At 54.2% G+C, this 27,812-nt stretch overlaps 13 protein-coding genes across 13 annotated transcripts; 6 read left to right on the top strand and 7 right to left on the bottom strand.

Annotated features, from left to right (window-relative positions):
• Positions 1–1,302: 1,302 nt before the first annotated feature.
• Positions 1,303–2,444, bottom strand: PG998_002848 (uncharacterized protein; the record flags this gene model as incomplete). The annotated part of the gene is made up of 4 exons (XM_066869666.1): positions 1,303–1,532; positions 1,595–2,037; positions 2,096–2,181; positions 2,244–2,444. Coding segments are annotated over 4 exons (960 nt in total), but the record flags the coding sequence as incomplete, so codon positions are not given.
• Positions 2,445–3,457: 1,013 nt separating this feature from the next.
• PG998_002847 (uncharacterized protein) lies at positions 3,458–3,879 on the top strand (the record flags this gene model as incomplete). The annotated part of the gene is made up of 2 exons (XM_066869665.1): positions 3,458–3,531; positions 3,615–3,879. The coding sequence occupies 2 exons, from the start codon at positions 3,458–3,460 to the stop codon at positions 3,877–3,879; spliced, it is 339 nt and encodes a 112-aa protein (XP_066738080.1).
• A 64-nt stretch (positions 3,880–3,943) lies between these two features.
• PG998_002846 (uncharacterized protein) lies at positions 3,944–4,876 on the top strand (the record flags this gene model as incomplete). The annotated part of the gene is made up of 2 exons (XM_066869664.1): positions 3,944–4,025; positions 4,107–4,876. 2 exons carry the CDS (start codon positions 3,944–3,946, stop codon positions 4,874–4,876), a joined length of 852 nt encoding a protein of 283 aa, XP_066738079.1.
• A 1,549-nt stretch (positions 4,877–6,425) lies between these two features.
• PG998_002845 (uncharacterized protein) lies at positions 6,426–9,351 on the top strand (the record flags this gene model as incomplete). Its single annotated transcript, XM_066869663.1, has 2 exons — positions 6,426–6,835; positions 6,888–9,351. 2 exons carry the CDS (start codon positions 6,426–6,428, stop codon positions 9,349–9,351), a joined length of 2,874 nt encoding a protein of 957 aa, XP_066738078.1.
• A 291-nt stretch (positions 9,352–9,642) lies between these two features.
• PG998_002844 (uncharacterized protein) lies at positions 9,643–10,678 on the bottom strand (the record flags this gene model as incomplete). The annotated part of the gene is made up of 5 exons (XM_066869662.1): positions 9,643–9,788; positions 9,883–10,064; positions 10,127–10,242; positions 10,318–10,538; positions 10,603–10,678. 5 exons carry the CDS (start codon positions 10,676–10,678, stop codon positions 9,643–9,645), a joined length of 741 nt encoding a protein of 246 aa, XP_066738077.1.
• Positions 10,679–11,432: 754 nt separating this feature from the next.
• Positions 11,433–12,441, bottom strand: PG998_002843 (Beta-ketoacyl synthase domain-containing protein; the record flags this gene model as incomplete). Its single annotated transcript, XM_066869661.1, has 4 exons — positions 11,433–11,474; positions 11,527–11,830; positions 11,953–12,327; positions 12,416–12,441. 4 exons carry the CDS (start codon positions 12,439–12,441, stop codon positions 11,433–11,435), a joined length of 747 nt encoding a protein of 248 aa, XP_066738076.1.
• An 863-nt stretch (positions 12,442–13,304) lies between these two features.
• On the top strand, positions 13,305–14,441 carry PG998_002842 (uncharacterized protein; the record flags this gene model as incomplete). The annotated part of the gene is made up of 2 exons (XM_066869660.1): positions 13,305–13,342; positions 13,406–14,441. The coding sequence occupies 2 exons, from the start codon at positions 13,305–13,307 to the stop codon at positions 14,439–14,441; spliced, it is 1,074 nt and encodes a 357-aa protein (XP_066738075.1).
• Positions 14,442–14,586: 145 nt separating this feature from the next.
• PG998_002841 (heterokaryon incompatibility protein-domain-containing protein) lies at positions 14,587–17,135 on the bottom strand (the record flags this gene model as incomplete). The annotated part of the gene is made up of 2 exons (XM_066869659.1): positions 14,587–16,229; positions 17,120–17,135. The coding sequence occupies 2 exons, from the start codon at positions 17,133–17,135 to the stop codon at positions 14,587–14,589; spliced, it is 1,659 nt and encodes a 552-aa protein (XP_066738074.1).
• Positions 17,136–17,515: 380 nt separating this feature from the next.
• On the top strand, positions 17,516–17,893 carry PG998_002840 (EthD domain-containing protein; the record flags this gene model as incomplete). The annotated part of the gene is made up of 1 exon (XM_066869658.1): positions 17,516–17,893. The coding sequence occupies one exon, from the start codon at positions 17,516–17,518 to the stop codon at positions 17,891–17,893; it is 378 nt and encodes a 125-aa protein (XP_066738073.1).
• Positions 17,894–18,605: 712 nt separating this feature from the next.
• On the bottom strand, positions 18,606–20,845 carry PG998_002839 (uncharacterized protein; the record flags this gene model as incomplete). Its single annotated transcript, XM_066869657.1, has 3 exons — positions 18,606–18,972; positions 19,119–20,011; positions 20,069–20,845. The coding sequence occupies 3 exons, from the start codon at positions 20,843–20,845 to the stop codon at positions 18,606–18,608; spliced, it is 2,037 nt and encodes a 678-aa protein (XP_066738072.1).
• Positions 20,846–22,521: 1,676 nt separating this feature from the next.
• On the top strand, positions 22,522–23,354 carry PG998_002838 (uncharacterized protein; the record flags this gene model as incomplete). The annotated part of the gene is made up of 2 exons (XM_066869656.1): positions 22,522–22,953; positions 23,106–23,354. The coding sequence occupies 2 exons, from the start codon at positions 22,522–22,524 to the stop codon at positions 23,352–23,354; spliced, it is 681 nt and encodes a 226-aa protein (XP_066738071.1).
• Positions 23,355–24,407: 1,053 nt separating this feature from the next.
• Positions 24,408–24,681, bottom strand: PG998_002837 (uncharacterized protein; the record flags this gene model as incomplete). Its single annotated transcript, XM_066869655.1, has 2 exons — positions 24,408–24,413; positions 24,472–24,681. The coding sequence occupies 2 exons, from the start codon at positions 24,679–24,681 to the stop codon at positions 24,408–24,410; spliced, it is 216 nt and encodes a 71-aa protein (XP_066738070.1).
• Positions 24,682–25,843: 1,162 nt separating this feature from the next.
• Positions 25,844–26,239, bottom strand: PG998_002836 (uncharacterized protein; the record flags this gene model as incomplete). The annotated part of the gene is made up of 3 exons (XM_066869654.1): positions 25,844–25,852; positions 25,918–26,043; positions 26,072–26,239. 3 exons carry the CDS (start codon positions 26,237–26,239, stop codon positions 25,844–25,846), a joined length of 303 nt encoding a protein of 100 aa, XP_066738069.1.
• Positions 26,240–27,812: the final 1,573 nt, after the last annotated feature.

Below are 27,812 nucleotides of genomic sequence, written 5' to 3'. Positions count from 1 at the left end.
TTCTCTGAGAGCATGCATATTTACGTGTGGTGATGCAACTAAGAACCACTAACTCGTTTCGTAATTTAATACCAAAGCTGAGAAAATAATTATATATTAAAATAAGGAGATATTTTCGTATCCGAAGAATTCGAACATTTAAAGTCCGATGTGGTGTAGTGGCTAACATTACACGCTCTCATTGTAGATCCGTGTAGCCCGGGGTTCGATTCCCCGCATCGGAGTATTCTCTTTTTATCTGACATACTTTTTTAATCTATAGCGCATATCTACATTAAGGCCGGCGAGGTAAGTAAGACCAACGACGATTTGGCATATCAATGAATTGTTCTACCATGTGGGCTGGGCGGATTCATATCAAGACCCCATCCTACAATACCGTTTCCTCACCTCCAACGCATAGTTCATGTCTCTGAACCCTATCCTCTATCATACGATTCCTGCTAGGCGATTAGGAATCATTGTTTTCCTCCAACCGAGTCAGGCGATAGAAACAGGCAAAGTATAACCACTCGAACACGACCCCACTCCAAATGGACAATGTTGTCGTTATTGCACGCCGGGTCGCCTCTGATCCGCCCACATCGAACACTTTGATCACGACCCAGGCGGACATCAGGACCGCATTAACCACGTTTAGGGATATCCACCACCAGGTGCACATGACACTTCGGGGTCGGGCAGCCGCGCTCGCCCTTTCGACGTCGGTATTGGCTTGGTCAGTCATGATTGCTAGTGGCGGTGATGGAGGACGACGGTGAATGTCGATGATGGGTTCGAGTGGTATCTGCTGCGACATGGAGTGGGCGACGTCGTTGGTCGACCGGTTTGCGGGTAATCGAGAGGGACAAGTTTTCGCCCAGATTATGCTGAGTAGTGGGATGACGAGTGACAATGCCGAACGACGATGATGAGTTCTGATGAGTTCTGCTGAGGATGTTTTGTTCTTGTGCTTGGGTCGACGTCGAGTTCCCAACCCAAGAGAAACGAGGTCCTTGCATAACGTACAACTCTCAAAATGCGCACTCGAAGTGAGTTTGAGTGTTTGGGAAGGCACTGCGCAGCTATTGCCGTGTACTTTTGTGTTTCTTTCCAGCAATTGCAGGATCGTGTAGCAGGTAGCGCAGCAGTCACCAGCAGACAGATTGGACTGGCAGGAGTAAATGGAGTAACTGAGCTGACAGAAGGGACGAATTGATACGGAATTCAATTTCACTGTCAAGTAGTGTTACTGCACCCCCGCTGGAGCGCCAAAGTCTTCATTGGCATGCACTCATCCCGCATTCTCAAATGGTGGGAGTTCTAGTAGGTGTAGCAAAGCACTCCACTCTGCGTATCCAGCAGTTGCTTCAGCGTCGCGTCGCCTGCCAGCTCGCCCAAGCCGACCGTGAAGTCCAAGGTCACGTTCTGGCCGCCGTAGTCCATGGGGACGACAGGGCCGCCGACCTGGTTCAGCCGCGTTTCCAAGTCCTGCTGCTGCCACGTCCACAGTATCCGATCCAGGTTTCCGTGATGAAGATAGAACAACGGGTCTGGTGCGCAGATAAGTGTTAGCAAAAGGAGAATAGTAGCAGGAAACGGCAGGATGACGTACCACCAGGGCTGTTCTCGGCATTCCCCATCGTCCCCAGCACGCCCCCGACCCCAAAGTGGCCGCTGCCGTGGATGTTGGGCGTGTCGAAGGTGGGCACCTTCTCGATGGTGCGGGCGAAGGAGGTGTAGTCGGGCTGGTCCAGGAGCTCCTGCACCAGCTTCGGGTCCGCGAACGAGTTGAAGATCCAGGGCACGAAGTCGCGCTTCAAGCAGCCCGGGTCGGGCCCGTAGTTGACCACGAAGCGATCCGGCGTGAAGGCGCCGTCCCGCACGCAGCCGCCGCCCGTGCCGCCCGTCAGGTTGAGCGGGTTCTGCGCCGGCGTGGGCACGACCGGGTCGCCGTTGCCGCCGAAGGAGTACTTGCCCGGCCCGAGGACGTCGACGGGGAACGACGCCATGGAGGTGGGATCGTCCGGCCTGGCGTCTAGAGACCAGTCCCAGTAACTGACATAAAGGTCAGTAGGAACGCATGTGGACAGCTTGAGTGCAGGAGGTAGCTTACGGTTGACCGCCCTTATACCCGCATTCTTCCCTCAAAGCCTTCTCATAGGTGGCGACCAGATATCGATGCCAGAGTATGAAGTGGCCCTGTAAAGTATGAGCGACACAGGTGGATACAGGTGAGGAGTACGCATTGGAATGATGCTTACCACCCAGTGGATGTTAGGAGTCTGCAGGCTGTGGACGGCCTGGTGGTCGTCGAAGCGGTTGATGGCTCTCGCAATGCCTGAAATGGACTCGGTCATGGTCAAGCATAGAACAGCATCAATGTACGAATTCTGCTCCGGCTCCGACATCTGTCGCCATTCCAGCCTCTGTGGCGGATTCCTGCATTCTGAGGCGGGGCGAGGCCTGGGTGCCGCAGACACGACTGCCGGCCAAATCGCCAAGCAGCATGCAACGAGCATGAATAGACTGGTATTATTCATCTTGGCTCGTCGCGAACACACTTCAACAGGACCAAGGAGCAGCACGCGGGATCGCTATCGTCGCTACGAGCGAAGCGCAGGAAGGGGACTGGCAACACCGCACCCTTTATAGTGAGAGCGCCATCTCGGCGCATCACCCCTCAACTGCATGTAAGCGGCCGAATTTACCGTCGGGTGAATATCAGCGCTATTGTTTCTAGCATCGGCGGGTTGATTGGGGCTGTGGGAATCCATATACGAGGCTCACATGAGTGATCGGTCCACTCGCTCTTTTGCGCGCGAGATGGGTCTCTCCCTCTAACTCCGGTCCCTGCAGCCTGTTATCGAACATATGTCTATCCTTGTCCGATAGGTCGACAGAGCCCATGACCACGTGCATTGACGATGCTTGCAGCTTCAGAGTGCATGCATCTCCATGCATGTCCAATGGCCGATGGGTGCAGCAACGATTCGAGCAAGAGACAAGGGCCAGCTCCATTCCCTGTCGCCTGTCAAATAAGGGTCCAGGGCAGTGGGAATGCGGGGACGTGTCCACCTTAGGCAGCACATATTGAAAAAAGTTCGTATCGTAATTACCGTCACGGCAAGTATTTGCCATGCTCAGTCCCCTAATTTGCTTTAATGCCTCACCAGTAGAGTTCTCGCACCTGAAGCCTGAAGGACCAAAACATCCAGAAAACAGTTGCCTATTCGTCGGGGGCTGTTGAGGGCGTTTATTGTCGTCAGGCTAGCGCATGACGTCAATTGAAAGTGGGCTGCGTGTGCGCTGTTTGGGGGGCGAAAGAAAGGATGCCTAGAGCCGACAAACGAAAGACTTGACCGCAATATGTCGCTGTAACAAATCTCTTCTTCCATAGTCTGACGAGCCAAATCAATCCGAAGTTCCATCTCAATCTTTTTGCCAGCTTTTGAGAGCCTGATTCACACCGCCAAACATGGCTATCCTCCGAAACCATGACATATCCGACGACGAGTTCGACATGCTCGAACCAGAGCCCGTCAGCGACCTGTCCACCCCCGATCCAGATTCTCATGGCAGCCACAACTTCACGCCCTTAAGCCCCCGAAGAGCGCCGATTCGATATCGGCCAGGCTTTCCGGTGCGAGTACCAGTACCGCGACCGCGACCCCGAAGCGAGGGACCTGGGACACGGAAAGCTACGCTGCCACCCCCGCCTCGCACGATGCGACGGGCTCCGACGACCAGCGTACCTACGCCTCCACTTTCGGCACTAACAAGCCTACCAACAACGAAGCCGGCCGCACCAGCGAAGGCATCCCCGGCCTGAAGTATACTAAATCCGTATACCAGAAGCTGTGGGGCGGCAAGGACGCGCTAATCGCCGTTATGGGGTAAATGATACCCTGCGCTGGGATGACTGATGCTACTTTTGCTACACCGGGACTAACGGCAGATCAGCATGACCGGAGCCGGGAAGACGACCTTCATCTCCAAGGTCACGGGTCGGTCCGATCTCGAGATCGGCCACAGCCTCACATCATGTATGCAATGTTCACTCAACACCCACCACCATCCCAGTTTCTGTTGCTGTTGTGGCTGACCATGGTCCTTTTTATATGCAGGTACCCGGGACATCCAGGTTATCGAGACCAAGATTGACGGCCAGACCGTCAGCTTCGTCGACACGCCCGGCTTCTCCGACACCCACATGTCCGACACCGAGGTGCTGCAGCTCATCGCCGACTACCTCGCCGCCGCCTACAAGCGCGACATGAAGCTGTCGGGCATCATCTACTTGCACCCCATCTCGGACACGCGGGTGACGCACCACGCGACCAAGAACCTGCAGATGTTCCAGAAGCTGACGGGCGAGAAGAACCTCAAGAACGTGGTGCTGACGACCAGCATGTGGGACAAGGTCTCGCCCGAGGAGGGGACGGCGCGCGAGAAGGAGCTCAAGGACAAGTTCTGGAAGGTGCTGCTGGCGTACCAGGCCAAGGCGGTGCGGTACGCGGGCACGACCGAGTCGGCGCAGCGGCTGGTGTCGCAGATGCTCGCCGACAACAAGCCCTTCTACCTGCAGCTGCAGGAGGAGATGGGCAAGGACAACAAGGCGCTGCGCGACACGGCGGCCGGCCGCGAGGTCATGGTGGAGCTGGAGCGCCTCAAGAAGGAGCACCGCCGCGAGGTGAAAGAGATGGAGGACCTGCTGCGCAACACGGCCGAGGAGAACCGCAACGTCGTCGAGGCCCTCAAGGAGCACTACCACGAGCGCCTCGTCGGGCTCGAGAAGACGCTGCGCGACGAGCGCACCATGAACGAGGAGGCCGTCCGCTCGCTGACGGAGCGCATCATGGCGCTGGAGAGCCGGGGCAAGTGTATCTGCATGTAAGAGGTTGCGGAAAAGGCGGGGTGGGTGGATGGATGTGTGATAGATGACGATGTGATGTGCTGGTGGCTACTTAGTTTGTTTGGACCACCTGCGTGATGTCAGATTTGATACCCCTTAGTACCCCGGTCGCTTCTATAACGAAATGGATGTTTCTATCTCCAAAGCCTTGACAATGTCATTGGCCTGGCCCAGTGTGACCCTGTCCACGTCCCGTCCGGGCCATCGGCCTTCGACCAAACCCCGCCCTCTTCGGCATGCGACATAGCGGCCCAACGTCTGCCATCACCGCATGCTGTTGTGCGAACGAAGTGAACTTCTAGTACTTCTCAATTCGCAAGAGAGTACCTGTGTTTGCTACTAATGACGTTTGACACAATGTGTACGGCTACTCAAGATCACTGCCCGTCCTGTTGCACGAAACACGGCGAGGTGTATCCCAAATCCTGTCCAATCCTTTACCAGATTACACCAGGTCAAGGCTACTTGCAAATCATTCATGACATACGTGGACAGTCCCCCAAGATTGCCTTGGTGGAATGTGGAGGTTGCGAGAGGCGTGAGCAGAAGCAAAAGGCCTCTTGGTGGAGAAAGCAATGGTCCAAATTCTCTCGACTGCTCGGTATTAACGCCGCCAGGGGAGAAGAAGCATGTCCCTTGTGAGATCTGTCGGAGTTATCAGCCGGATGAGGAAGGGCCAACGAGGATTATTCCAGCATACTAGGTTCGTGTGCACCGCTTTGGCAGCGATGTTGAAGGTTGAAGTCTAGCGAGAGATTTGAACGAATTTGGCTATGCACAGATGCCTTGAAAGTGTGTGGTATGCGTCGGTCAGGCTTGACAGAAGGCCCGGGGCGGGCTGCACCTGGGGGAAAGGGGGTGGGCGCACGCTAGAGAATGTCCTCACTTGATTGTCACAAAAGCGAAGCCGCACAAAGTTCTCAAAGACTTTATATGACTATATAAAGTAGAGTTTTCGCTCCTGTAACTTAAATTTCTCACTTATGTAATATCTGCATCAGAAGGTATTGGAGGCCAGTCTGTAGTTGCTTGTCGATGGTCATGTCTACCCCTCCCAGAGCGACTAAACAGAGAGCAAATGAGTCCAAAACTTTGGCCACCAAGAAACAGCGACACGGCTACCTCTCCCCCAATTATGCGGCCACCACCAGGTCTTTCGGGCACGGATGGATCGAATATTTCCAGCAGCGAAGAAACGCTTGCTGGGGAGTGAATTTTCAGCCCGCCTGTTGATGACTAGTCCTGGACAACCACAGCCCCGTATGTAGAGCGTCGGTCGGTCTCAATCGAGAGGCGTAGCAAGGTTGACAGCCCCATGCATTTACTGGCCTCGCTTGCATGGCGTGGGCAGATTTTGCCAATAACAGGCGGGCTGTGTTGGACCAATGAGCGGCATTGAGGCAGCGCAGTTCAGCATCAGCATGTATGTAAATAGGTGTGACCCCGAATTTCGAATTTCCCCGCTCATCTGTTCAGCCCAGAACCATTTCCTGTGCGCCATCGACACTACCTCCCAGCCGCCAAAATACTCATGGATCCCCTATCAGGCATGGGCGTCGCGAGTAGTATTCTAGCCGTGGTCGACTTCGGCTGGACTCTGCTGACAGAAGCACGGAGCATCCACAAGTCTTCTTCTGGTCTGGGCGGCGAGGCCGAGTTCGTGGACCACCTTGTCCGAGATGTCGCCATTCTTGATGCGAGGTTGCCTTCGCTAGTCAACGTGAGTGGGGAGCTACAACGTCTCCTGGGCGAAAGCAAAAGGATTACCGATTTGCTGCAGAAGGCTCTCGAGGCGCTGAAAGCTCGAGGCAATCGATCCAAATGGAACAGTACCCTGTCGGCTTTGAAGCAAGCTTGGGGTCGAGACGAAGTCAAGGATCTGACAGGCAGACTCAGCCGTCTACAGGTACAAGTGACAGGACACATCCAGCGGGCCACACAGTATGCCACATCTTCGACGTTGCATATGCCACTCTGCTGACAATATCACCAGCCACGAGGTTACCGAGGGAATGGACAAAGTATCACAAGCCATTGACCAGATTGAATCTACGAACGCCAGGCTCGAGATCAAGAGACGGGATGACCTTCGGAATCTTCAATGGAACCTTGTCCGGGCTATAAAGGAAAGTACAACGAGTGGCCGAGACATTGAGACCAAAGTCAATAACCTCCCCGACGAAACCAAAAGGAGCAAGAAGGGCAAAGAGAGAACTCAAGAAGAGATTCAAAGGGAAAATCAGGAATTCGAAGTCAAACGCAACCTAATCACCACCAAGCTGGCTAGTTTTCGGGGGCTCGAAGTTGCCACAAGAGCCATCAGCGAATCGGTGGAAATTGTCCGCGCAGATCAGCTGATTCTAGACCGGTTGCGCTTCGACAATATCCAAGCTCGCCACCACAAGATTGAGGAAGCTCATGCCAGGACCTTTCAATGGGTATTCGAAGAGCAAACGGGAGGACCGCGACTTCGAGAGTGGCTTGAAACCCGAAATGATGTCTTCTGGGTGTATGGCAAGCCCGGAAGCGGCAAGTCAACCTTCATGAAATTCCTTTGCGGCAGCCGGGACACCTCGTCGTGCCTGCAAAGATGGGCTGGCGAAAAAATGTTTGTTATAGCCAAGTTCTTCTTCTGGAACGCAGGCACCACGTTGCAGAAGTCCCAGGAGGGGCTTCTGCGGTCTCTGCTGTTTGAGATCCTCCGCCAATGTCCCGAACTCATGCCAGCGGTGAAGAGCGCCATCAGCGAGACCCCCGACTTGACGGAGCCTGATGCTTTTCGGCATACCCCGAACCTTCAGCTGCTATATCAGATCATTGCTACACAAGATATCCCCATCAAGTTCTGCTTTTTTATCGATGGGTTGGATGAGTACGAAGAGGACCGTCGCGGCCACTCGGACTTGATCAAGGTCCTGAGACAGTTGGATTCATCCCCCGACATCAAGTTGTGCGTCTCGAGTCGGCCCTGGACGGTTTTCGCTGACGAGTTTGGGTCCAATGCGGATTGGACGATCAAATTGGAGGATCTGACACGAGAAGACATTCGGCGTTACGTTTCCGACAAGTTTAACGAACACCCGCAGTTCCAGAAGCTCACTCAAATGAACAAGGAATACTCTCAAGTGGCAGATGCCGTGGTCAACCGGGCTCAGGGAGTATTCCTCTGGGTCTACCTCGTGGTTAAGACCTTGTTGGAGGGTCTGACTTACCACGATTCCGTCTCGACCCTTTACCAACGACTCCACAGGTTCCCCCCGGACTTAGAACTCTTCTTCCAACACCTCATAGACTCGATATCACCTATATACCGGAAGATGATGGCACGGTATTTCAGAATAGCCACCATTGCGGATGAACCAATGCTAGCAATGATGTATTCCTTCCTCGACGACATTGACGACAACTCAGACTTCGCATTATCGCTGGAGCAGTCAGAGCTTAGTTCCGCAAAAACATGGTTGAGACTAGATCAACTGCGACGCAGGCTAGACGCCCGCTCGCGCGGCCTCCTTGAGCTCGTTCAGGACCGGGACTATAGACGAACTTATGATAGCATTGGAGAGTTATTTAAATACAGAGTAGAATTTCTACATCGAACCGTTCGCGACTTCCTGCGCCAGTCAGTGGATGTGTCGTCCTCCTTACAGGGCAGACTTGGCAGCGAGAACATACCACTTACGGCCTGCCATGCGATCCTAGCTGGGCTGAAGATCACACCAGTTTATGACCCAGCCGACAAACATCAACTGCGTTACCTTATTGGCGAACTCTTTTTCTTTGCTGCCGCGGCGTTGGCGGAGAGCCCAGACTCGAGCAAGAGTCTTGAGCCTGTTTTAGATGCTGCTGAAAGCTCTTACAGGTTCCACGCAGACCGACTCGGCAATACATATGAACCATATCAATTCATCGGCCTCGCAGCACAGATCGATTACTCTGCATACGTCCAGAAAATGTTGAGAGCCAGCCCTAACATGCTACGAGAATCCCAGAACAATGGCACTGTGGCTCGAGGTCGACCTGCACTAGATTTCGCTTTACAGTCTGCACGCTACACACGTCCAATATCGACTAGGTCAGTCACGTATCTACTGGAGGCCGGAGCAGATCCCAACCTGGCCTATAGAACAACGACTCCATGGGCCAGCTTCTTATACTCGCTACACAAACATTGGAGTGCTGACAAGGATGGGGTTTCTAAGGATGATGAGATTTTCGACAAGAACAGGACGCGCGAGCTCATCCGCTTGCTGCTACTTCATGGCGCTGATATGGATCCAAAAATCAGATTCCCTAGTACGCCAGACGGAGCGTCGTTTGCCAACGCAAAAGAGTTCATAGACACGGTTCTTACCCCTGACGTGGCAAGCCAACTTTACCAGGAAATATATTCGAGATCTGATCAGAAGCCCGGGAAAAAGTGGTATAAAGTCTTCTCGAGGCGGAGTCACAAGTAAGATATGGCTTACAGGATCAGAGCAGTGAACGGTCAGGGAGGGCTACATCATGTGTAAGTAGGGAAGGGAGCCAAGGAGCATGAATCGGCTACTATAAACTCTACACGAGTTGTTAGCGACATAAGTCAGATACATGATCATCCCGGGCAAGGCGTTCAGGCAGACAATATGTGGCTCGTTGAATTTTACGCTTTCGTTTCTGTTTTATTGACAGCTTGAAATCGGACCGAAAAGGAACAAACAATGTCTGTTTGTGAAGAGGCTATTGGTTACGTTCCGTCTCTACCACACTTAAATAGAGCCAGGAAAGACCTGCAGCGATTTGAACACTTTCAGACACTCAATAGCCGTGGCGCTTGCGCTGGCCGGATTGGCCCCCGTGACGATCCGTCCATCGGACATGGCGAAGGCGTCCCAGGGTCCCGGCGGCGAAACATCTATAACGAAAGAAGAGCAAGATCAGCATGGTCCTCCTTGACATCATTGCGTGGCCTATGCTCTACGCATGGATTCGTGTTTTCGTTGACTTACAGGTTGCACCGGCGTCGGCAGCGGAAGCCTCGATCGTCGGACGCTTCCAGCTTTTGATGGTATCCAACACCCCCTCCTCCTCCTCGCCCTTGGTGGTGAAGCCGGTGACCCGCTTTCCGGCAATGACCGACTTGGAGGTGGCCGGATCGATGATGCCTGGGAAGATGGCGCCTCCGTGGCAGCTACCGGACGGCACATATCTTGGTAAGTATGCTTTCTACGCCCAATGTGGATGGGTGCTTACACGGCTGACACAATGCCCCCGTTAGTATAGATCTTTGATGCGATTCCCTGCAGGCCCTTGGCATCGGGATAATCAATCAGAGAGCCATGGCCAGCTGAGGCGAAGAAGAGGCCATACTTTGTTTCGACAGTCTGGCATTAGCGCTTCCTTCCCAGATAAGGGAAGCAGAGAATCCAAACAAGATTAGGTACCTCATCGGGCTTGATGTCCCCCGGCTTGAGCAGTTTGTCCAACTTCGACCGGAACTCGCTGGAGTGGTCCTCCCAGGTGGCCCGCTCCGAGTCCGACAGCCAGTCCTTCTGGAGGGAAAGCCAGTCGGGCTGGAAGTGGCCGGTTTCGGAGACGAGGTCGACCTCCAACCCGGCCTTCCGAAAGAGCTCGAACGGGTGCAGCGCTTCGGTAATGAAGAGGCCTATCGCGCAGCAGAAATGTGTGAGAATGACAGGAAGCTCAGTTGAACGACAAATGAAGCTTACCGGTCTCTTTTCCGTCGGGATACAATGGCGCATGGGCCGACGTGACGGCGATGAGAGCCTTTTTGGGTAGAGACATGGCGTGGAGATGTTGATGCTGGCTAGCAGTGACAGATGAGATCGACAACAGCGAGCAACGAGGTGTCAGTTCCCGATGTCAAAGAGGCAACTGGCCTAGAATTGCAACGTTTGGGACTGCTGCTTGAAATTATTTCCCCTCTTTTACACTGGTCCCGGTAGTTTTTCGATGTCATCCCATTTCGACGTTATTTTTACGTTTGATACATGCATGCATAGATGAGGGGGCACATTAAGTTAGCCTTCACTGGCACAGCTGCCAAATCGGCGGGCAGAAAGCCAGTTTAAGCTTCGTTGTCGTAAGGTCTAGGTCGATCTCTAGCGTGCGCCTACCCCTGATGCCTGACCCCCTTTTCCTCTCGGCAGTCTGCTCCGGATCACCCGGAAAGCCTAAGTAAATCCACAAGTACGACACACAGATATACACGTTACACGCAATGTTTGGTTGAGGACCTGAATCAATTCAACGCCCACCAATCTCAGTTAAAAGGGCCATGTGCTGGGAAATTCTTTAACCGTTGGTAAAATCTCTCATCTCCTCGGCGTCATCATGCAAGATATCGAATATGTCACCGTCACCTTCCCTGGAATTAGCCCGAGTCAACTCGTTGATTCATGCTTGGGTGAAACGTTCGCAGAAATTCCCAGAGTTTATATTTTGGGTACGGTTGCCCAAGAAGTAGTCGCTTTGGAGGGCTTAGATGTGTTCACCGATGCACAACTCCAGACACAGAAGCCCTTGCATATAACGCGTTTCACTTGTCTTCCTTGATCTCGCTCACTGTGAACCTATGCATCTTCACACTCACGTACACTCTCGCGTATGTCCCCAGGTACAAGTCTACTGACCGCCGCCGCCAGCGCCGCCAACTGTGCGAGAGTATAATCCCCCAGGATCTGGATCACGGATATGCTGGCGCGGACCTCGTTGGAGAACCAGAAGAAGAGCTCCACGGCGACGAGCGATTCGACACCGAACGCGAACGGGGGCTTGTGCACGTCGGTATCCTCGACAGGCACCGCCAGCGCCCTCGCCAACCGCCTAGCCAACGCCCGGGTGATCACGTCCGCCGCCCCCGGCAGAGAGTTGGCGGCTGCGACCCGACGGAGCTGACCTGCTCGGCGATAGAAGCCGCGGTGCTGCGCTGTTCCTCTTGCTCCATCTAGTAGAGATGAAAGAAGACGGACATGCGAATCCAGTCGTGATTTTCCACAGCCCCGCCACGACGCAGAAATGCCAGCCTTGTCAGGGCTCCGATCGCCTGGCTCTCCCACGTCGATTCCTCGTCATTGGCGCCCCCGCGGCCGTTCGCAAGCGGACTGCAGGCGTAGCGCACCATGAAGCGCACCTCCTCCTCGGCGAGGGCCTTGTGGTCCGTCATGGACATGGCCAAGAAGCGGGCGACATCGACGCGCTCGGCCCGTAGCCGACGTCGCGTACGACGCCCAGGTCCAGCGAGACGCAGCGCTGCCCGCGCGAAGGCGTCCTCGAACACACTCGCCCCAGCGTACGGGCTCTGCGACGCCGCGCCGTTGATGCCCGCGATGGACGAGAGCAGCACGAAGAAGTCGAGGTCCGCCGGCAGTTGGACGTCCAGGTTCCACGTGCCCCGCACCTTGGGGTCTAGGTGGCCCTGATCCCAAAGGACGCTGTCCCGTCTTCAGTCGGATTCCAAACCTGAGGGACAATGCGACGGCCGTCACGACAATCAGGCAGATGCGTGCCCTGAGGTTCTACAGAGAGCTTGGCGTGGGTGTATCCATGGTGGCTTTTAGCTAGTAAAAGGATAGCGGGCTATTGGACGGGGAGGACTGGTAGCGGAGGGTATCAGAGAAGGCTGTCTACGAACGGGCCATGCTGCTATATTTAAAGCCCGCCAAAGCCGCGTACGGCACAGCAGGCGTTTTGCTGAGGGTGGTCAGCAACCTTTAAACTTTGCGTATCAACCGACAGTTGCATATAGTCCTACATCACCAATAGACCCAGGTCTTGAAAACGGCCAAGTGTCGTTAGAAAATCGGACCTTACTGACTGCATAGGGCAGATGGGCACTAAGATGAGATGGAAAGAGAAATAACCGAGTTTCGACATGAATTGGCTAGGGATGCTGGAGGGCCAAGCTGACGCCGAGGTCCAGATTGTGGCGGCGGGAGTCTGGGCGGGACGCGAACGGCTCGTGGTTGCAGGGCAGGGCGGGAAGGGGGTGGTTGGGGGGTTCCCCGGTTGGGACCTGGGATTGGGGGCTAGATTGCTGACATGCATCATGGCTAGGCTTCTTTCTTCTCCAGTTCCACCAATCCAAGCGAGATCGATACACGATTGCGGGGACTGCGACGTCCTGCAGTCCTATTTTGGGGGCGAGAAGAAATTAATCATCGTTGCAAAGAAGGAGGGGTTGCAAACACCCTTTGCCTCCCTCGTGCAGCCAGTACGACCCTGCCAGCTCGATGGACGAGCAACGCAGCCGCCATGCCATTTTAAGACGAAAGAGTGGAAAGGGGGAAGAGGAAGAGGTATATTCATGTAATTGGCATACCAACTTAGTCAAAAGGCGTGCGAGCCAATCCGTTGTGAGAAACTCACTTCCCGTTTCCTCTACATTTTAGCCGCTGGCAATCTTTTCATCATGGCTTCCCTACTATCGAGACAGCCGTGGAAAGGTCTGTACGTGGCATTCCTAGTAGGGAAAGCCATAATCAGACTGCCATGGCTCCTAATGCGCTATAGTTTGCCATCGACCCGGCCGCTCCCAGAGTGGAGCCTCCGGATGAGTGTCATCCGCGACCTCGTGCTCCAACTTCACGAGTATAACGTCGCGACACTTTCCAACGACATGGCCAGCGTCCAAGCGGACCACGAGAGGTTCCCCGACCGCTTCGCCCTGGCCGCGCCCGCCGATCTCCACCTCTATACCGGCGTCCTGCGCCCCGACGCCGCGACGCAGCCCGCCGCCGTGGGCGGGCTGTGGTATCCGAGTCCTCCGCCCGCCGGGGCCTTCGCGGACGACGAGAAGATAGCGCTGCACGTCCCCGGCGGCGCCTTCGTCCTGGCGTTCGGCCAGGACATGCACGGACGCGACGTCGCGGGCGCCATGGCCCGCCACCTGGGCGTGTCCCGCACCTTCGTGGCGCAGTACCGGCTCTCCAGCGCGGGCGGGGAGGACACCCGCTTCCCGGCCGCGCTGCAGGACATTTTGACCGTGTACAGGTACGTGCTCTCGCTGGGCGTTCGGCCGCAGAACGTGCTGCTCTCGGGCGACTCGGCGGGGGGGCAACCTGGCACTCGCGCTGCTGCGCCACCTGGAGGCGACAGAAGAGCCGCTGCTGCCGCGGCCCGCCGGCGTGCTGCTCTGGTCGCCCTGGGTGCGCGTCACGGCCAGCGCGGGCGCCGAGTACGCGGCGAGCCGGCGCGCGGGGACCGACAGTATGCTGTTCAGCCTGCTGCAGTGGGGTGCCGAGGCCTACCTGCCGGGGGCGGCCAGACGCCCGTCGCGGACGAGCAGCTGCCCTACATCTCGCCACTGCACCACCCATTCCGGACGTGCGTGCCGCTGTTCATCCACGCGGGCGGCGCCGAGGTGTTCTACGACGACGTCAGGGCGTTTGCGGGCCAGATGGCGGCCGTGGACGGCAACCGGGTGCGGTTCGCGGAGACGGCTATCGCGGGGCACGATCTGATCATGTCGTACGCGGGGCTGGGGCTGGAGGCGGAGTTGGAGGTGGCTATGAGCGACGCCCGAGATTTGCTTAGCGGAGAAACCTAGAAATAAATGGTAAACGATCGACTTTTTGAACTTTAGACTGCACTCTGGTGATGTTCGTATATGAATGAAAGAGACTAGTATTAAGCGAAAACCATCTCTAAGAGTGCCCCTATTCTTCTTCCACTTTTACTATTAATATCAATACTTAATGTATAATAAACTCCGTCAACTCCACCTTTCTTTTATCCAACAAGTCGATTGCACGACCACCCATATAGTGGTGGAGATAAATGTCCCCCACAAACTTGAACTCACCGTTTGGCCCATCGTGTCGCAGTAGCACCGGCGTCGAACACCCAAGCGGTACTACGACTATGTCGTCGGGCGCCATATACCCGGACCCCATACCGAGGCAGCCACCCTTTGTGAGGAGGAAGCAGCGGCCCATCATGCGGTCGCCAAAGTGCGTCTGGAGGAACTGACGTGGCGACTCTCCCGGGCCCAAGTTGAGTTTTTCCCCGATATCTTTCACTGCGTAGCGGAGCAGTTGCGCGTCGAGAGCGAGGTGCGGTAGACGCTCCTGCAAAAGCACCGCGAACACCTGGTAGCACACCTTGAGCCATTGGCGCGGCTGATCGGCCCACGCCTTCGGAATCTGGCCCAAGCAGATGGTCTCGGCGAACGCTTCGTGGACGCTGGCAGCTTGATTGGGTGCTTCGCGCGCGATGTATTGCAACAACAGCGCCCGCCAGTGTAGAAACGCCATGAGCCAGTCGCTAGATCGACAGTGTGTCCCGACCGCCACCCCAAGTGTCTCAACCGTGGCCAGGTATATACCTTGGAAACACAGCTTGTTGGGGTCCCGGTCACTAATCCCAGCTTCAGCTCTTCTGTCCTTTGAGGCGGAGAATTGGAACTTATCGCCCATTGCTGACGTCTGGGGTATGTGCGACCAATCTGGGACAAAAGATGGGAGGCCGTGGGCTCCTGTGTAGAGCGGAAAGTGGATGGCGTCGCACATAACATCAAGGCGGTCTGTCGTGCGGATAAGTGTGTCGACAATGTCCAAATAGACGGACTTGGCAGATTTATCGTAATCGGGGTCAAACTCCTCTCTAATGGACTCGGGGATAATGCCCAAGATACCATAGAGCTTGTCTCTTGGGTCCGAGGCGAGCTTCCTTCGACAAAGGCGAAGGGCGTGAAGCAGAGCCTCACCATCAAGAGATTCAGCAGGTCTATAGTCCAGCAGGCTGTTAGGGCCCTCGTAGACAAGTACCTGCGAGGTGCTGTACTGGTAGGGCACCCTGGACCACTCATCCTTTTTACCTTGAGTCACCTCGTTAATCTCGGCCCTATGGGCCTTGAAAATATCTGATGCTTTGCGGTACACCTTCCAAGACTCCTTCGTCGAGCCACAGTATACAACAGGGTCACCTGATGAACTCAAGACTTCCTGCACGATCCATAGTCTTTGCCAGTAGTTTCTCGCGAACAGAGAGACCACTGCTGCTAGTCTGCCGTTCTCATGACCTGAGCGTATCAGCATGGAGATCTCCTTGGGCGAGTCGGCCTTCTTGGCCACGTCTTGTAGGTAGCGAACAGCATTATTGCTGTTGTCAGCCTCAGGTCCTAACCAGATGGCGACGGATGATGCCGATGAGTATATTGATGTCATCAGCTTGACCTGCTTCGATCGTTCATCTCGGTTTTGTTGGTTGATGCACAGGCCATCTATCCATACCCAGACAGACTCGGACTTGTGGCGCAGGGCTGCCAGTGCACCATAGAGACTGGAAGCCACCGGGAAATCGCATTGAGAACCCTCATGTTTCAGCCGGATGTATTCTTTGATTTCAGTGTCACCCCAGGTATAGGAGATTGCTATGTAAGGGCGCGGCAACTGTTTGAGAGAAATGTGGATTATCTCGCACTTGACCTGGCGTTTTCTTGCTGGATATACCCTAAGGAGGCGAATCTGTTCATCTTCAAGCGCTCGGTAGTGGTAACCCTGATCGCCAGTAACTCCACTGTTGGTGGTGTCAACGGTATACAGTATCGTGCCCGCCTGACTGGCCCGCGACTCGGAATTGATTGGTGGAGCGACAATTCTTTGTCGGCTGGCGCTGTTCCGTAGTTCGAGCTGATTGCCTGGAGATGGCGAGTAGTGGCCACCCTGTCCAAACGAATCACTCAAGCTGGATCCATGCAGCCTGGGCAACGAAGCTGGGTAATACCCAAGCTGTTTTGGACGATTCACCTGGTCGGTGATAATACGGGCTGGAACTTCTGTTACATTGGGCATATTTTCAATGTTGAGTCTTCTCCGATTAGAGGTCGTGTTCTGAAAAATCTCATCTCGACTCCCGTGGCCGCCATGCGTTTGATTATCAGGTGATGAAGCATGAGCAGATGTCGAACCCGGTACATTCTGACTTCGGCCAGATACAGACTGATCGGTACTGTCACAGCTATCCGGTATGACTGTGTCCAATAACCATTTGTCCACCTTGCGCCTGCGTTTATTACTCGTCCGATGGCCGTGAGTCGACTGGTGCGAGGCCGGGGGTGGAGATGGAACTCTTGCAACATGTGTGATTGATGACTCTAATTCCTCAACCCTAGGTACTGCTGGTGGTGATCAGCTATTCATTCTCCTTGTGGGTGCATCGTCTCGGCGTAATACATACGTTCTTTCTTTTTTTGTTTCGATATCGAGCTGTCGGTCTGATACATACCGTCATCGTGAGACATGGTGGTACCGAAGGTCTTGACGCTATTGGATACTACGTTACCGTGTTGCTTCATGGGTATAACCGCATTCAAATACCGTATTTTCTATTATGATTAAGAGAAGGCTAAGTCGTGAGACGAGATCCTGACTTTATCTATTTGAAACAAGGCTGTGATACCAAATGAGGGGTATATTTGGAATGCATCTCATCACCCCAGCCACACTCCCTTCTCGCTGACCACATGTACACCTACAGGATACCTCCCAGGTCACGTGAGCCTCTGCTTATCATGCTAGGACTTTCTGGGGCTAGTGCTGACTGTGGTGACACCAAAAAGATCTATTCTCCTTATTTCGGGAGGAATTGATAATTCCGACCGCCACGTCTATATCGGCAACAATGACCATATCGTTCCTAATCTTCGCGTACCGCAAGCCCGGCACCACGCCGGAGCACTTCCAAACCTACTACGAAGAGACGCACGCGCCCCTGCTCCGCGAGCTGGCGGGCGACACCTTCCCCCTCTCGCACACGCGCCGCTACGTTAGCCGGACCACGGCCGCCGCCCCGGCCGCCGACGAGGACGGGCACAACAACGCGGGGCACCCGGCCGTGGTCCTGCGCGGCGAGCAGGCCGACTTCGAGTACGACTGCTGCTCCGAGCTGGTCTTCGCCGACGCCGCGGCCCTCGAGGCCTTCAAGGCGCGCATGACGACCGGCGAGAACGCGGCGCGCATCGCCGCTGACGAGGAGCATTTCCTCGACCGTTCGCGGTAAGTGTTGCTGGTCCCGTTATCTTCACCTCTCCCCCAACACACCATAACGTTCTTGGCACTCGTTCTCCATTGACGCGTGTGAATTTCAGGCTGCCGATGGTGCTCTTGTCGGCGACCCATACGACGACAAAATGAAACGGCTTTCGGCCAGAGTCGCTGTAAAAGGGGTAGTGGTTGGTCAGATGCCCAGGCCGGGGCGGATTCGTCATATGCTGCCAGCTCCAACTGCGATTAACGAGGTGCTTTGGGCGACAGGCCATTCACAGACTGCACCGAGGGCATCAGCGAAATTGTAGTCCTCTGACGAGAATTCCTTTACCCATAATCGCTGGTAGGAATGCAGGCTGGATTGAGCTGCCGCGAACTGCGTTGCATATCATGACCTTATTATCCTTCTGTCCTGGTAGCCTCTTGTGAATTGATACAGCCTGTTCGGACCCGACCCAGCAGGGCGGTCATAGAGTGAAACATCTGTGCCGGCACGTAGTCAATAAGCGGCCGAGACGACCCCAATAAAGCTGGTGACAATCAGGGTGATGGTTTTGATATGATCGGATGTGGTAGACGTTCCATTGGATGGTCATCCATAAATACCATCTTCACAGGATCGGACACATAAGAAAGGTGACTAGACAGTAAGGTAGACTGATACCAGGCCCTCGAGTTGATGGTGCTGTGTCGCAAAAGATGGCATCAGGACGCAGTGGTACGCATCAGACCAAGTACACCGTACTCTGCTCACGGCCACTGTTCTGGGCCTCGTCCATGACGCCATGCACATATGCGTCACCCACGACGGTGTAGCAAGGCCAGTGCACGCGATTGCATACCCTTGCGTCGTCCCCCTTGAGGGTCTGCAGCAGCTCCTCGTTAGCGTCCCGGCCGGCCGAGATGTACTGCTGCTGCTGGTTCTTAGTGAAGAGCGTCTCCGGCATGGCGTTCTGGCACGGCCGGGGTTTCCGCGGGCTCTGGCGCAGGACGAATGGAACCTGGCTACCACAGAGGATGGCAACGTCGTCCCCCACTCTCATGTCCTTGGGGCCGATGCCGATGCGCCCCTCCTCTGTGATGAAGAACCGCCTACCCCCTGACGCACAGCACAGAGCGTAGTTGAACGCGTTCCTTCGTCTCGCATTTTCCGTCAGCTCGGGGGCTCCTGCCAGTGGTTGTCTCCGATCAGCGACGTCTTCCGGTTGTACTGCTTGTCTGATGACCGCCACTGGTACCATCCCAGCTGGGCGTCGGACGAGGCCCTGTGGAACTCGTCAGCTCCGTCGTCCCCTTCTTGGATTGGCTGGCCGTCCTCAAGGACATACTCGACGTCGCCGATGAGCGTACGCCAGAAGTCCTCGGCGCGGGACAACCCTCGGAGGCTTGAGTCCAGCACGTAAGCCAATAGTAGCTTCTCCCACGAAGACACAGTCCCTCTCATCCTCGTCGCGGCTTCCACGACCAATTCCTCGCCAAGCGTGGCTACCTTGCCGACCCAGTACGCCGGCGATTCGAGGATACCGCCGCCGTGCAGGCGAACATTGCCCTGCAGACCGCCGCCGGCGCTGTACAAGATGATGCTCTTCAGCCGGGTGTATTCGTTGGCCTCGGCAGGGAAACCCCAGTCGATCACCCAGGACGGAGCCCTGCTCGCCCTGAGATATGACCGGCCTGTAGAGCCCGCCAAGACCGAAAGACTCTTCATACTCGATATCAGCATCATCATGGTCCCCAAGAAGGTGGACTCGATACTATGGTTATAATCGGCATGCATCGGCTGATGGCCTGCCCAAAACTGGACCAGGCCCAGCAACGCGAAGACCTTGTCCTTGGGGTCGCTGGCCTTTCGCGATCGAAACTTGCGCAGCAGCTGGAGCAGCACGAGAGGCGTCCGGGACCGCCAGATCTTGCGGGTCGACTCGATGTCCGTGACCAGGCGCGCGAAGTCGGCCAAGGCCTGCCCTTTCCTCAGATACGGGTACATGGAGTCGAGGTGGCAGTTCTGTTGGCTCCGGTTGAGCTGGTCGGCGGCTTTGCAGAGCATCTCCCAGGGAACGGACGTCTTCCCGTACATGACTGTGACCCTCTCGGCCACGACCACCTCCTGCACTACCCACACGCGCTCCCACTGTTATGACAATTAGCGACACACCTATTTCACGGGCTTGACGAGATTGGCAGTTACCCAGGACTTCCCAGCAATGGCCTCGAAGCCTCTCATGATGGGCGCGGCTTCTTCCAGGTTGCGGAAAGCCGGGATCTGGAAGGCGAATATCCCGGCCGCTAGGGCGTGCACCATGCACAGGGCACCGAAGATGTCGCGCGTGAAGTCGTCAAAGTAAAACCGGCGTAGTCGTGCGCTGTCTGGGTCGTAATAGGCCTCCAACTTGGAGAAGTCCCTCTTGTCGCCGCACCAGTCGAAGAGATAGTCAATATCTAGAAGCGACCGGGTGCACGTAGGTAGCAGGTTGTCGTGTTCCTTGCTGTCGCCCAGCCAGACAATCACCTCGGAGCTGTGCTGGTAGATCTCGCGCATGATCTTGACCTGGTGCGTCCGCTCCGAGTTGTCCTTCTGGTTGATGCACAGGCTGTCCACCCACACCTTGACTGGTTCGGTGTCGCTCCGCAATCGGACCAGAGCTTTGTAGAGGTGGGTGCTGACTTGGACGGCCGTCGCGTTACACATGATATAAACTGTCCCCTGGTCGTCCCCATCCTCCCACGAGTAGGACAAGGCTTTGTATGGAGTTGCGACATCATTCACGTCAAATTCGTCGATTTCGCAGACCAGAAATTGAGATGAACCGTTAGGGAGGGCGGCGCCGCTTGATACCACGCCACGCTGCAAGCTTGACCGACGCGACTCTGGAGGCAGGATCGTGACGAGCCTAGCGGTGCTCGAGTTGATCGGAAGCTTGGAGTACAGACTACGAGTCTGCTGTGCAAGAAATCTCCGGGACATTGTAGAAATGCGGTGGCTTCAGAGGCAGACGTTCGGAAGAAGACTGCGAGGGTGCTTTCGCATGGTGTTTTATCAAGAAGGACCGCGCCATCATGTGAGGGCTGTGCAAGTTTGAATGGGAAATGTGACCTATGAGCGTGACGGGGCCTCCAATTTGTAGGCGAGACATGGATGTCAGCCAGCAGTGAATCCAGCAACCTAAACTACTAGGCGCTAACTATTTGCTGCGCCCTCTCAGGGCGGCCATGCGGGGAAGACAGACGGGAAATGTCAACTATCACCAACTACCACAGCACAGCCTTCGGGTTCACTCACATTATCGATAAGGCTTCTATTGGATCTGATAACACAGATATCCCATCTCTATTCTTGTTTCTTCCCCTTTCAGATTGGCATAAAATCGTGGAGGTTTAATGACGCCGTCAGTGGGAAGCGCTAACAACTGTACCCCGCCATGACTGCTAGAATATCTCAAATTTTAAGGAATGTCACCTGAGCCAAACTTGACCGCACCTGCCCTTTGGCATTTGCTGAATCACGTGGACTTTATCAGATGAACTGTATCATGCCATATTGAATGTTCTCATAATTGCAATTGAACTTCGTTCCTACACATCCCGCCTTGTTTATCTTGTGTTTCCGGATGTCCACCTAATTACAAGACAACACCTGTTTGTGATTGATGTTGCCAAAACACATAGTTTACCCCTATTTCAGGTATCACGATATCAAAATATGGGTATCTGGTATATTTGATCTCAGCGTGTTGATGTCTTTCATTTCAACGCAGTCACCCATCCACCTTGATTACCCCAACGTAACTTTTCAGTGTGCCTGGTGCTGCCGTCCCGTCAACAGCACATGAAGACATGAGCGAAGAGGACGGCCCCGCTCCAATGCAGTGGAACTCCGGGCCGGCAGGTTGTATTGAATCAGCATTGGGCATGCTGACACATTCCCGATCGTGCCTCGAGTACTCTGATCCGGGTGCATTCAATGGAGAATTGCCTATCAAGGTTCGGAAGGAGATGAACTCGAAGCTCTCCTTGCAGTACATATAGCCAACGACGTCCAACGACCTTCTCGCAATCGAAACCCCTTACTGAATATGCGCGTGCAGGTCGTTTGTCGCCTTCCAGTCTTGGACGTGAATAATTCGATAGTGCTGCCAGCTAGCTGGATGGAATAGATTAAACATCACGCCTGGCGTCCAGCTTGACCTCTTTTGATCCGACGTGTTGGCTCGCTTGCTATTTTTGTCCCGGCACGGTTGCATCGACGCTACCCCGACCTCTGGCCAAAGAGCCTGGATGCCCATTCTGCCAACATCAACTGGCTAATATGGGTAAATGATCTACCACATGGGCAACTCGACAACTGATTGGTCCTCGCGCAAGGAACGACTGCTACCTTTCGACTTCTAGGACTGATGACAAAGAAATATCACACGAGTCTGGAGACTCACACCGCGCCGGTCAGGTGAAACTGACAAAATATGTCTCTGGGATTTTGGGCTGTCTCCCAATGTGGCACAGCATTCAAACAACAAGCTATAAATACGTCAAGGCCCTCTGGCATGCCCGTTTTGGTTGAGATCGTCGTATACAGGTTGCAGTATCTCAAGTGTATCATCCATATCAAACCCCTGAGCATAATAAATACGCCCCCACGCCACGATGCTTCTACCCACACTGATCGTCCTCAGCGCAATGGCCTATAGCGCCACCGGAGCCGCCGCAGTCCCCTCCCCGATCACCGCCCGAGACGATCCACCCAGACCAGAACCCCGGCCCAAGATATCCCGCCTCCGCTTCTGGGGCAGCGGGTGCACGCGCGCCTCGCAGGCCGACGGCAGCGTCGACGTGGTCAGCGCCGACTACGAGCACGTCACGGCGCGCTTCCGGGACCTGGCGGCGCGCATCGGCCCCGGCACCAACCTGACGGAGCGCACCACCTTCTGCCAGATGAGCATGCAGTTCGACGGCGCCGAGCCCGGCTGGCAGGTCGCGCTCGACGGCGCTGAGTTCCGCGGTCATCTGGCCATCACGCCGCCCGTCACCCTGCACACGTACATGATTTCGTTTTTCGTCGAGGATGCGGCCAAAACGGTACGACTCCTTTTCATTCGCAGTTCTTTGATCGACCACTGTTGCATGGGCGACGACCCTCCTTGTGCTTGAAGCTGTGAACCCGTCAATATTAGTGATAATCCCGGTTTTCTGATCAACGCCTTGGCTGATTCACCTTGTTTCTGTGCTAGACAACTTCGACAGCAACGACTGACCCTGCGACAACGTCGAATGGAGATATCACGACGAGCTTCGACATCCCCGAGTCCAAGTCCGTATGGTCTTTGTGCTCGGACAGGTCAGGCTACACAGGCATCATTGACGTCAACTACCGGGTCGCCTTCACCACGAAGGAGGAACCCGGTACTGGCTCGTATGGGAAAACAGGGAGAGGAGCGGTGACGGAGTCCTTGTACTTCAAGTGGAGGAGGTGCGAGTAACCAATTTCCAGACGCCATTCATGGTATTTCCAAACCAGACCTACTGGGATAGGGCTATGTTTGACAGAAAGGATCAATGGTGTCAACTTAATTACCAGTATGCCACTACTCTAGTTTTAATTTCACAGTTGCTATATAGTGCGGCTCCCCCTGTCTGACTCGTTATGGTGTTGGGGTCAAAATAGGGGTAGGTGATACAATGATTCCGATTCCGCAGCCCGGGTACTTGCGAGCCTTCTTTATATAAATAGACTTTATCAGGTCAGATACTGTCGTTATCTCGCCTTGACTATCGACTGACATAGGCCTTGAGTTCCTCTCCATCACAATAGGAGCAGCACGGGTCGACACCGACCGAACTCCATAACCAGCTAGGAAACGACTGGCCGGCTAATATGTTGCAATTCATTTTTGTTTGCGACCATTCGAAAGGTGGTGCCGAAATAGTCCGATGTGGTGTAGTGGCTAACATTACACGCTCTCATAGTAGATCCGTGTAGCCCGGGGTTCGATTCCCCCGTACACACCTCGTGTATAGGAATTGCATTTAGTGCCGGGCTTGTTGGATACATCCCGCAATTTCACGGTCTATCTTGGTATTTAGCAGCCCATATATGTAAGCTGTAAGCTGTGTATTTAATACACAAGATAAGATTGGAAGTAGGAGATCTCTGGCCGGGGATGGCGGCCAGGTGATTGGGTGCTCTACTCACGTCTGTCACAACTTGGAGAAACGAGCCGTCGCCAAACAGCACGCTGCGTAGGCTCGTGTCCCGCTTACGCGACAGGTTCGCCTACCACAACCTGAACATCGCCACTAAACTCCACCTCGATGATGCCGAGATGATTTTCCAACAGATTGATCCCGTTTGCAGGGGCACTGGCGGTGTGGATTTCGGTGACGTGCCGTGGAACGAGGAGTTAGACAGGTTGGCGACGTAGCGGACGCCGTCGTGGTGGACGTGCCGGCCCAGATGTCGGCATGTCTGTCGATTGTGTGTAGACTGACTTCAAAGCCTCCCTCTTTTTCTTCTTCTTCTTTTTGTTGCCAACTCAAATCTGGACATAGGCTGGTGAGTCCGGTGGTGGTATACTCGGGGACAAGGTAAGCAAAAACCATGAGACAGAGCTCCGTGGGCAGCACCAGCCATGTAGCCTGGACGCAGGCGAGCCTGTCACGCATCCAGGCACCGCGTCTATCGTAGTAGAGCCTCGAGGTTACGATGTCACGTTCCGTGAGGCGGCAGAGCCGGGGGACTAGGTCCATGCCCAAGAACATCGGCGTTGCGAAGTCGAAATACGAGGTGTGGCATCCGTAGCCCCGCATGGTGTCGACGTGGCGGCAACCGTATTGCATGCAGCTCAAATACAGCTCTAACACGGCATCGTCGAGGTCCGGGGATCCCCATGGACTTATAGCTCAGCCGCACCTCGGGTTGGGAATTCGGCCGCATGAGTGGCTGTGTTGCGCGTCAGAGTGAGTACCTTAACAAGGCTCAGGGGCTGGAAAACGTGCTTGCAGCAACCAACCCATCCTTCTCGATCTCGAGTCAACAAAGCTGGCAGACGCGATCGGCTAGACTGGCTTGGCTCATTACTGTTGACTTATAATTGTTTGAGAGACGTCGAACATTCTCGCGGCTATACCTTGAGCTACTTTGTTGGTCAAGAAACTGCATGGAGAGATATCGGAAAGAGCCGAAGGGGAGAGGAGAGGCCCACGTGCGGTAATTCTTTTCTTCTTTTCGGCTCAACGGGGACGAGGCTGAGCCGCCCCTCAAGCAACAAACTCACCAAGCCATTGATGACTGCAAGTCCTGGCTTCGAAGCGTTTCTTGAAATGCAAGATCGATCACAATCTGAAATATGGTTCGGTGTTGTAAGCTCAGCATGCATCGGTCAGTTGTTGATGGCGGCACTTCTTATCACAGCCCGATGAGGATTAATTGAATATGCGACATGGAGTTGCATCTAGCACAACGCTTCGCGTTGCACATGTCAAGGAATGAGTGATAGGCTAGTCCGGAAAGGGACCGGTGCAGATGATTCCTTTCAGTTCCTATCGAAGAGAAAGCTCAAGTCGCTACCTGGTGTATGTCGAAATCTGGTCACAGCGTTATGTTTCACTGAGGGTACGTCGGCCTGAGTATCACTAGAAATGGGAGACATGTTCTTATAGCGAAAGAGGCGAAACGAACGTCATTTAGTCAAGTAACAGCCTGCCTATTATACAAGTATGGGACTGAATGAATGTCCATAGAAGTGTGGTGTCCAAATTCCATAACCCTCCACTCCCGAGTCCGAGAATAAACCAGGTCTCGATAGACCGAATCATAAATAATGAGGATGCCCCTGCGTAGAAGACAACAGATATCGTTGGAGCTTGGCAAACTTGCAGAGAAGCTTTGAGAAATATCTCTTCCTCGATAAACGATGCATCTGAAGCCAGTGCGTGACCCAGATCAGCGACGCATGGGCATTTGGCTTGTCTAGTCGGACTGGTGTCATAAATGAATTAGAAACTGTATCCATCATAGTTCAAATGTTTGAGGTATGTACTTACGCAGCACTTGTACGACGTCTTTGTGCTGTCAGTCCAGCTGTCGAAGTGTTTGTGCGAGGATGGGCATTTGGGTTGTTTGCGTCCCCGACCACTGCCACTGTTCACGTTCACGTTCACATTGACGGTCTGAAGGGCCTCTTGTTAGCTCATGTACCAAGTTGAAGTTCCATCGGATGCGCAAGGCAATACTGACAATGCAGACGTTACTGTTGTTGGGAGACGAGTCGTTGGTGGCGACAGAAGCGTCTTCGACGTCGGTGATAGGGCTGCCGGCCACAGACGCAGCTACGCCAGCCAGGAGAATGAGATAGTTGAACTGCATGTCTTCAAAAGTTGGAGTTCAATCTGGTTTGGGGGAGGCTGTTGTTTCGGGATGTTGTGTTTGGGATTCGACGATGCTGCAGATGATTCAGGTTCAACGTGCTCAATTTCAGCCTTCACTTATAGATTCCCAGATGAATGTTACACAACGCTACTGGTCGCTCAAAGCCTCCAAAATCAAGGAGGTTCCGTCGTCCAATGGAAAGAACAGCAGCTGAACCAGGCTATGGAGCCGTCTGGTTGGCACGTTACGTGTAAGTTCACGAACCATTACGCGATGCCGGTTCAGCAACAAAACAACAACATCAGCAATGGATGGACAGGTTGCAAACAAGCACCGTTCTTGTGTAACCCCAGAGAGTGATAGAAAGGGCGCTGTAAACGTCACAGTTGCATCTCATCGTCCTCAGATTTATCTCAAGTACCATTTGAACAGTTCGTCTTATAGTTTCTCAGTGCAATGATTCAAGAGGGTAGGTTCGAGTTTAGTGCCTTGATCGGTTGGTTAGCGGCTAGCTTATGAATATCTGACTTCGAATGGTTCATTCGAACACATCATTTGTGATCTAATGTAGCCCAGCTCTTAAACCATGGCACCCGATGGGGAACTATGACGTGGAATGAGACAATTGAATCTATTTCTTCGACATACCTTTAGTAAGATTGGACACATAGCAGCAACATCGTTCAGCGGACCTTTCATGTGGTGGTGCATCCAACTTTTCGATCAGGAATGGTTACAAGCAAAATTTCTTTTGGAAACGTCAATTGGAGTAAGACTCTTGACCCATAGCTGGAATCAGCACCCTTGAGGTTGAAATGACTCGATATGATGTTTACCTGACGCGGCGGACCGATCCTTGGGTGACTAATAGCCCCACGATGGCCCAGGCAGCACACTAGCTCCTCACATGTACGATCTTTGCAGCAGCCTTACCGACGGACCCTTACTGCTTACCCGCAATTTGAGGGTTCTTGGCATGAGTCTCTCCAGATAATCTGCAAGGGGGCAGGGGGACTGCCACTTCTACCTTTCAGCCGGGTCCCGACCCGTTGGAGTGGCTAGCTCCCGTGCGCTAAGATGTCTAAGTTTTCGACCTAGGCGAGACGGACTGAGACATTGTGTAGAAGGTTTTTCTCACATAAAGATATGACAGATCAGATATGAAAAACATATCACACCAGAGCTACAGCTGCTAGAACAGCATTAATCACAAATCCACACCAACTCGAATCACTCGTGATCGTGATAGTCAGGCTGACAAACAGACACCATTTGTTACTAGCAATTATATGACGTGTGCACACTGGGGACATGGCCGCTCATTGCTGATGGTATTGGCTATGCGGCATTCACGCCAAAGCTATTGAATAGACTTCATTGCGTCGCAGGCTGGTAGGGCTTCTAGACTTTAGTAGGGCTGACCGAATAAGTAAGGGCAGTTTGCCTGCAAGCGCTACGGGACCAATGCCACCGCCGCAAAGGATAATATGGAAGCGTTTGCGGCTGCGCTTTCGTCGAGTTAACCCTGCGGAAGTTGTGCTCCGTTTGAGTGGTATGACCCCCTTGATGA

The sequence above is a fragment of the Apiospora kogelbergensis genome (genome assembly GCF_038363985.1).
Source record: "Apiospora kogelbergensis strain CBS 113332 chromosome Unknown utg000001l_segment0_segment0, whole genome shotgun sequence".
Lineage (NCBI taxonomy): Eukaryota > Fungi > Ascomycota > Sordariomycetes > Amphisphaeriales > Apiosporaceae > Apiospora > Apiospora kogelbergensis.
The sequence above is the reverse complement of the archived record's forward strand: the minus strand, read 5'-3'. Positions and strand labels throughout refer to the sequence as shown.